At 44.0% G+C, this 8,861-nt stretch overlaps 1 protein-coding gene across 3 annotated transcripts in view; it reads right to left on the bottom strand.

The window, feature by feature from the left end:
- dnah7 (dynein, axonemal, heavy chain 7) overlaps positions 1–8,861 on the bottom strand; it is a 113,487-nt gene that overhangs the window by 46,196 nt on the left and 58,430 nt on the right. For all 3 annotated transcript variants that reach the window (XM_076998363.1, XM_076998362.1, XM_076998364.1), the window contains 4 exons: positions 8,119–8,348; positions 7,690–8,020; positions 6,978–7,318; positions 6,292–6,472 (listed from right to left, as the gene is read on the bottom strand). In XM_076998363.1, coding sequence (XP_076854478.1) covers positions 6,292–6,472; positions 6,978–7,318; positions 7,690–8,020; positions 8,119–8,348 — 1,083 coding nt within the window. The remainder of the gene's footprint in view (positions 1–6,291; positions 6,473–6,977; positions 7,319–7,689; positions 8,021–8,118; positions 8,349–8,861) is intronic.

Raw genomic sequence — 8,861 nt, 5'->3', positions numbered from 1 at the left:
GGCACTGTATTTTGAATAGTTGGATCCTGTGAGCACTTACTTTTAAATTGTGGAATCCTATGAGCATTTTTTAATTTTTGATGTGGGATCCTGTGGGCATTTTATTGTGAGTAGTGGAATCCTGTTGCATTTTAGTTTGATTTGTGGCATCTTGTGGGCACTTAATTTTGTGTGCATTTTGTTTTTTGAATAATTTGTAATTTAAATTTCTTTATTCTTATCATAGTGTTGTCCGTTGGACAATAGGACTGAAATTTGTTTGCACTTTATGGTACAGGTTGTGACTGTCCTTGTGCTGTGAGGAAGTATGTTCCTGAGCCCAGCTGATCTTTTTGCAAGAGTTGATGTGCACTTAAATACACTTTGAAATCGATTAAAACAATTTGTGCTGAATTTGGTTCACGATTCATCCATGCATTAAATAACAAAGAGTAACTAAGTAACTTTTACGCAAATTACATTTTAAATGAAATAATTTTGTAAATTTTGAGATGGGTAATTTTACTTTTACTCTGAGTAGATTTTAGGCAAAGTAATGATACTTTTACTCAATTACAATTTTTCAGTACTCTTTCCACCTCTGGTGAAGATGATGTGGAGTGTGTGTGTGTGTGAAGATGATGTGGAGTGTGTGTGAAGATGATGTGGAGTGTGTGTGTGAAGATGATGTGGAGTGTGTGTGTGTGTGTGAAGATGATGTGGAGTGTGTGTGTGTGTGTGAAGATGATGTGGAGTGTGTGTGTGTGAAGATGATGTGGAGTGTGTGTGTGTGAAGATGATGTGGAGTGTGTGTGTGTGAAGATGATGTGGAGTGTGTGTGTGTGTGTGAAGATGATGTGGAGTATGTGTGTGAAGATGATGTGGAGTGTGTGTGTGAAGATGATGTGGAGTGTGTGTGTGTGTGAAGATGATGTGGAGTGTGTGTGTGTGTGTGAAGATGATGTGGAGTGTGTGTGTGTGAAGATGATGTGGAGTGTGTGTGTGTGAAGATGATGTGGAGTGTGTGTGTGTGAAGATGATGTGGAGTGTGTGTGTGTGTGAAGATGATGTGGAGTATGTGTGTGAAGATGATGTGGAGTGTGTGTGTGAAGATGATGTGGAGTGTGTGTGTGTGTGAAGATGATGTGGAGTGTGTGTGTGTGTGTGTGAAGATGATGTGGAGTGTGTGTGTGTGAAGCTGATGTGGAGTGTGTGTGTGTGAAGATGATGTGGAGTGTGTGTGTGTGAAGATGATGTGGAGTGTGTGTGTGAAGATGATGTGGAGTGTGTTTGTGTGAAGATGATGTGGAGTGTGTGTGTGAAGATGATGTGGAGTGTGTGTGTGAAGATGATGTGGAGTGTGTGTGTGTGTGTGTGTGTGTGAAGATGATGTGGAGTGTGTGTGTGAAGATGATGTGGAGTGTGTGTGTGTGTGTGTGAAGATGATGTGGAGTGTGTGTGTGTGAAGATGATGTGGAGTGTGTGTGTGTGTGAAGATGATGTGGAGTATGTGTGAAGCTGATGTGGAGTGTGTGTGTGAAGCTGATGTGGAATGTGTGTGTGTGTGTGTGTGTGTGTGTGTGTGTGTGTGTGTGTGTGAGGCTGATGTGGAGTGTGTGTGAAGATGATGTGGAGTGTGTGTGTGAAGATGATGTGGAGTGTGTGTGTGTTAGGCTGATGTGGAGTGTGTGTGTGAAGATCAGGGGTGGAAAGTAACTAATTACATTTACTCACATTACTGTAATTGAGTACTTTTTATGAGTAATTTGTAATTTTCTGAGTAGTTTTTGAAATATGTAATTTTTACTTTTACTTGAGTACATTTTGACCCAAGTAGTTTTACTTCACTACATTTGAACGCCCTCACATTACTGCGTAAAACAATATTGATGGTGAAAAATTAAATGCGGGCAGAAATTTAAACTTCTGAGTCCCAGAACTGAAAGCCAATTGTGTGGCCTTGCCTGCACGCGCCCTTTCCATTGTCTCATAATCAGGTCATAATCTGGTGCATTTTTTTCCCAAAGGGTGAGATTGTTCTATCTATCAGGTTCTGTGGGATCCTGTGGACATTTTATTGTGAAACGTGGAATCCTGTGGGAGCTGTATTTTGAATAGTTGGATCCTGTGAGCGTTTTAAATAGTGGAATCCTGTGCATTTTGTTTTATTTTGAGATGTGGGATCCTGTGAGAATTTTATTGTGAATAGTGGGATCCGGTGGGCACTGTATTTTGAATAGTTGGATCCTGTGAGCACTTACTTTTAAATTGTGGAATCCTATGAGCATTTTTTAATTTTTGATGTGGGATCCTGTGGGCATTTTATTGTGAGTAGTGGAATCCTGTTGCATTTTAGTTTGATTTGTGGCATCTTGTGGGCACTTAATTTTGTGTGCATTTTGTTTTTTGAATAATTTGTAATTTAAATTTCTTTATTCTTATCATAGTGTTGTCCGTTGGACAATAGGACTGAAATTTGTTTGCACTTTATGGTACAGGTTGTGACTGTCCTTGTGCTGTGAGGAAGTATGTTCCTGAGCCCAGCTGATCTTTTTGCAAGAGTTGATGTGCACTTAAATACACTTTGAAATCGATTAAAACAATTTGTGCTGAATTTGGTTCACGATTCATCCATGCATTAAATAACAAAGAGTAACTAAGTAACTTTTACGCAAATTACATTTTAAATGAAATAATTTTGTAAATTTTGAGATGGGTAATTTTACTTTTACTCTGAGTAGATTTTAGGCAAAGTAATGATACTTTTACTCAATTACAATTTTTCAGTACTCTTTCCACCTCTGGTGAAGATGATGTGGAGTGTGTGTGTGTGTGAAGATGATGTGGAGTGTGTGTGAAGATGATGTGGAGTGTGTGTGTGAAGATGATGTGGAGTGTGTGTGTGTGTGTGTGAAGATGATGTGGAGTGTGTGTGTGTGTGTGAAGATGATGTGGAGTGTGTGTGTGTGAAGATGATGTGGAGTGTGTGTGTGTGAAGATGATGTGGAGTGTGTGTGTGTGAAGATGATGTGGAGTGTGTGTGTGTGTGTGAAGATGATGTGGAGTATGTGTGTGAAGATGATGTGGAGTGTGTGTGTGAAGATGATGTGGAGTGTGTGTGTGTGTGAAGATGATGTGGAGTGTGTGTGTGTGTGTGAAGATGATGTGGAGTGTGTGTGTGTGAAGATGATGTGGAGTGTGTGTGTGTGAAGATGATGTGGAGTGTGTGTGTGTGAAGATGATGTGGAGTGTGTGTGTGTGTGAAGATGATGTGGAGTATGTGTGTGAAGATGATGTGGAGTGTGTGTGTGAAGATGATGTGGAGTGTGTGTGTGTGTGAAGATGATGTGGAGTGTGTGTGTGTGTGAAGATGATGTGGAGTGTGTGTGTGTGAAGCTGATGTGGAGTGTGTGTGTGTGAAGATGATGTGGAGTGTGTGTGTGTGAAGATGATGTGGAGTGTGTGTGTGAAGATGATGTGGAGTGTGTTTGTGTGAAGATGATGTGGAGTGTGTGTGTGAAGATGATGTGGAGTGTGTGTGTGAAGATGATGTGGAGTGTGTGTGTGTGTGTGTGTGTGTGAAGATGATGTGGAGTGTGTGTGTGAAGATGATGTGGAGTGTGTGTGTGTGTGTGTGAAGATGATGTGGAGTGTGTGTGTGTGAAGATGATGTGGAGTGTGTGTGTGTGTGAAGATGATGTGGAGTATGTGTGAAGCTGATGTGGAGTGTGTGTGTGAAGCTGATGTGGAATGTGTGTGTGTGTGTGTGTGTGTGTGTGTGTGTGTGTGTGTGTGTGTGAGGCTGATGTGGAGTGTGTGTGAAGATGATGTGGAGTGTGTGTGTGAAGATGATGTGGAGTGTGTGTGTGTGTGTGTGTGTGTGTGTGTGTGTGTGTGTGTGAGGCTGATGTGGTGTGTGTGTGTGTGAAGATGATGTGGAGTGTGTGTGTGAAGATGATGTGGAGTGTGTGTGTGAAGATGATGTGGAGTGTGTGTGTGAAGATGATGTGGAGTGTGTGTGTGAGGCTGATGTGGAGTGTGTGTGTGAAGATGATGTGGAGTGTGTGTGTGAGGCTGATGTGGAGTGTGTGTGTGAAGATGATGTGGAGTGTGTGTGTGAGGCTGATGTGGAGTGTGTGTGTGAAGATGATGTGGAGTGTGTGTGTGAAGATGATGTGGAGTGTGTGTGTGAGGCTGATGTGGAGTGTGTGTGTGAAGATGATGTGGAGTGTGTGTGTGAGGCTGATGTGGAGTGTGTGTGTGAAGATGATGTGGAGTGTGTGTGTGAGGCTGATGTGGAGTGTGTGTGTGAAGATGATGTGGAGTGTGTGTGAGGCTGATGTGGAGATCCTTACTGTGACTAATCATAGTGGTCAGGACTGTACGAAGCTAAAATGAGCGGAATACATATTTGTATAAACAACAAAATGAGTGATAACATCAGCGTGGGTCTAGCTCACAGCTGCCACTGATTTATCTCACTAACAGCCTGATACATTAATGTGAATGTTTAAGGGAGGAAAACAACTGGAAACAGTAGCGCCCATGTGTGTAGCAAACACATCCTAGCACACGTGACCTCTTAGTAACAAATGTAGCCATATCCAGCCAATCCCAGTGCCCCACTGACTGGACCAGCAGCCACTGAAGGAGCACTGGATCTGGGGGACCACTGGATTCAGATCCACTGGGGATCACTGGATTTCCACTGGGGGATCACTGGATTCAAATCCACCGGGGATCACTGGATCCAGATCCAATGGGGATAACTGGATTTCTACTGGGGATCACTGGATTCAGATCCACTGGGGATCACTGGATTCAGATCCACTGGGGATCACTGGATTTCCATTGGGGGGTCACTGGATTCAGATCCACCGGGGATCACTGGATCCAGATCCACTGGGGATAACTGGATTTCCATTGGGGGATCACTGGATTCAGATCCACTGGGGATCACTGGATTTCCATTGGGGGATCACTGGATTCAGATCCACTGGGGATCGCTGGATTTAGATCCACTGGGGATCACTGGATCCAGATCCCTCTGTAGAGCAGAGCAGAACAGGCTGCTGCTGTCAACACTCTCCTAATCCTGATCATCTTAACGCTAAGGCGTATGTTTGGACACCAGGTGGCTATCTTTGCAGCAGGGCTAAACGCTTCCTATTGCTCAGACCTTTCTATCCAGACCCCGATAGAAAATTGAGCTAATATGATTAAAAAAAGTTGAATCAAAATGAAAGTTTTTCTCTGAAAAAATCTAAAGATGAGAAGGTTTCATGTGGGGACGTTTGAGAGTGTGTCCCCGTTCATGTGGGGACGTTTGAGAGAGAGTCCCCGTTCATGTGGGGACGTTTGAGAGAGTGTCCCCGTGCATGAGAGTTCCTGCGTGTTCGACATGCTTGGGTGAGCGTGGCATAAACATTCTCCCACACTGAACAGAGGAAACAGACAACCTGCAAAAATAAACACAGCAAGAGAGACAAGGGGATTGGAGCAACATGAAAGAGAGTGAAATGGAGCAGAAAAAGACAGAAGGACCCTGCTGGTGTTTGGTGTGTGTGTGTGTGTGTGTGTGTGTGTGTGTGTGTGTGTGTGTGTGTGTGTGTGTGTGTGTGTGTGTGTGTGTGTGCATGTGTGAGTGTGTGTGTGTGTGTGTGTGTATGTGTGTGAGTGTGTGTGTGTGTGTGTGTTCAGAAGGTGGGTTAGAAACAAAAGCTTCACATTTCTAACTTCAAAGCAACATCAAGAAAGAAAGAAGAAAAGTAAACAAAATAGCAAAGACCGAACCAGTGGGGGCTTTTTCAAGTCTTTTGAAGACAGAAATACGAACTAAACTCTTTAGAAAGAAAGAATGTAAACGATGCTCAGACACAACGAGAGGGGAACATGGACCAGGTGGAATTTGTCATCAATTATATATAGCCTGCAAATCTTTGAAATGGCAGCAGCAAGTGTGTGTGTGTGTGTGTGTGTGTGTGTGTGTGTGTGTGTGTCTTCTGGAGCTGTGACTCAGGCAGCAAGAAAAAAAACAAAAAACTCATTGCATACCAATACTGGAAGGTAAAAGAAATAAAAAGCCCCAAAGCCTCAAAAGACAAATGTAAAAAAGAAAATGAATAAAAAATGTAAATCAGTGTTTCCAATAACCAAGACGGACTTTGGAAGAGCACAAAGGATTTTCAGCGAAAACATAAAACATTTGGAGCAAACTGTGGTTAATTTCTGTCGTTTTCTTTCCAACTTTTGCAGTGTGTCAGTATGTTTGCGCGTTTCCCCCACAGCGGTGTGCGCTGGGTGCCTGCTGACCTGGTTCTCTAGGTCTGCCTTCTTGTTCTTGTTCGCCTCCAGGGTCTCCTGCAGCTTGACGAGTTTCTCCTGGACCTCCTTCAAAGCAGCCTGTTTCTTCTGCAGGCCGTCCATCGCAACCTGCAGCTTCGCCTCCGCCTCAGCCAACTTCTCTTTCTTGGGGGCCACAACTTTCGCAACTCTGAGAGAGAAGAAAGGGTTCAAAGGAAGAATTTACTTCAGCACTTTATAAAACTTTAGTGGTGAATGGCTGAAAGGCTGGGTACTGTTATCTTAATAATACTTCAGATTTTTTAAGTTCTTAATCTAAAAGTTAGCTTTGTCTTCGTTACACATGCATTTTAGCAAAAACTATTTCAATGAATAACTGACAGCGCTGTACCACATTGAATCATGCAAGAAGAGTCACAGACAAGCATTCTATGTTTCTCAAACATGGTGAGTATTCACTCGTATCCCAGTGAGTGATCTACCAGTGGTACTGGTTTTAGCTCAACACCTAAACATCTGGTTCTTGGGGATTTCCACACCAAGTAGGAACTAGATGTAAGAGAGAGCGGGACCTTCATTTTTGGTCCTACTTAATTCTTCCACAGCTGCCCAAAGTTGAACTTGCAGTACACTGACCTTTGAACTCACAACTGTAAAGTAAAAGCAGTTATTTGGTTTTTGCTGCCTCCACTCACTTGTCGTAGGAGTCCATGGCACAGACCCATTTGCAGAGTCCTTCAGCAGCCGTGGAGGCCGTGCGGATCTTCTCGGGCACAAAGTCAGGATTGGTGATGTATTTGTTACGGATGATGGTCATGTAAGCCGGTGGGATGTTGTCTTTGTTGTATTCGTGCAGACTCTGCAGAAACTTCATGTCACCCAGGAGCTTCTTGGCTGGACCCCAGAAGTCTTCCACCTTCTTGCCGGAGGGATCGGTGACCCGGTCTGGTTTAATACCTTTCAGGATGCAAATGGCCTCCATGACTAGTTTGACTCCAGCGGGAGGACTCTTCATAGACTTCACCACTGTGATGTCCTACAGAGAGACCACATTCCTACTTAAAACTGCTGCCTTTTCAAATTTGCACCCATGCAAAAGTTGTTATGGATCTGAAACACTATATAGTTGTAAATAATTTTGTAATACTATATTGAAGGCTAATACTGTAAATAGTTTGTACACTGCAACAAAAATGTAGAAGAAGGACCATATATAATTCGAACATTCATTCATTCATTCATTCATTCATTCATTCATTCATGCCCACCCTCTATCCATTCCTAGCTTCGATCTAAACTGATCATCTATCCATATCAACCTTCTGGTCATATCGGCCCTCAAATCTCTACAGCCACTCCCCCTTATTTCTGCTTATTTCTGCCCAAACCTTCATCTCAGTTCTTCACCTGAGGAGTGAGCGTGTTGAGGGCGGCCAGAGCCGATTCCATGATGGGCAACGCGACAGCCAGGTCTGCATCGCACTCATCTTTGATGGCCTTGGCGGCTACGGCCTGCTCATTGGCCACCGCCTCATCAACCCGCACCACCTTCTCCGTCTTGGCCACCTCCACAGACTCGTGCTCGATCACCACCATCATTTCATCCACCTCTTTGCTGGCCACGCGGAGCTGAGGCTGCAGGGCCTCCAGCTCCACCTGCATGGTGGCCACCTGGGCGGAGGCCGACTCCAGCTTCTCCAGACCGACCTCGTACCTCCTCTTCATCTTCATCACCTCGCTGGCGAAGACAAGACCACATGACATCATCACTGGGGACAACACTGCATCATTCCACACACTCTATAGAAAAAACACATCAACACAAGGACCCCTCACGCTCGTTTACGCTGCAGTAGGACTTTAAAGGTGGAGATGAGCTCCAGGTAGGAGGTGGGGGTGACGTAGTTGTGGCGCTGCAGCTCGGTGAGGAAGCGCTCCGACAAGTCGATGGTTGAGGTGTGGAAACTCTGACACATGTCAATGCAGCCAGCGCGAACGTGGTCCGTCATCTCAACGTCCTCCAGGAAGCGTGAGGCCACCGCCTGCAGCGCGTCTTCAGGCCAGCTCTGAACATCCAACATCACAACAGGAGCCGTGAACCACCTTCTCATTTCACAAGATACATATTGAGCTCTAAAATCAAAGGTACATTGTTTGCAACATAATATCATATTAATCATATTGTAATGCATAAACATAAGTCAGATCATAAGCTCATCACAAAGAGACCCACTGTGCCTTAGGCTGTGTTTGGATTTAGTAGCTTTGGTTTGATTAAAATGATCTTGGTGCGATTGCTTTCCTAGCACAGTTTTTTAGACGAAGGAAGAACATTGCCTTTCGAACTCTGGTGGATATCTAATAAGCAGACCGAGACCCCTTGAGCAGGTCAGTCATCCCACTTACAAATGAACTCTGGTGCAGTTCATTTAAAGTATGTACACAGTGTGAACCAAAGAACCAAACAGTTCCTGTAGAGGAGGAATTTCTAACTTTTGTGCCCTCTTAATGTATTCTGCCAGCTCTTCTTGAGTTTGGACCGGTAAAAGACCAACCCCCACACACAAACCCAAAAAGTA

Source organism: Brachyhypopomus gauderio, chromosome 3 (assembly GCF_052324685.1).
Source record: "Brachyhypopomus gauderio isolate BG-103 chromosome 3, BGAUD_0.2, whole genome shotgun sequence".
NCBI lineage: Eukaryota > Metazoa > Chordata > Actinopteri > Gymnotiformes > Hypopomidae > Brachyhypopomus > Brachyhypopomus gauderio.
This window is presented reverse-complemented; position numbering and strand designations above follow the sequence as displayed.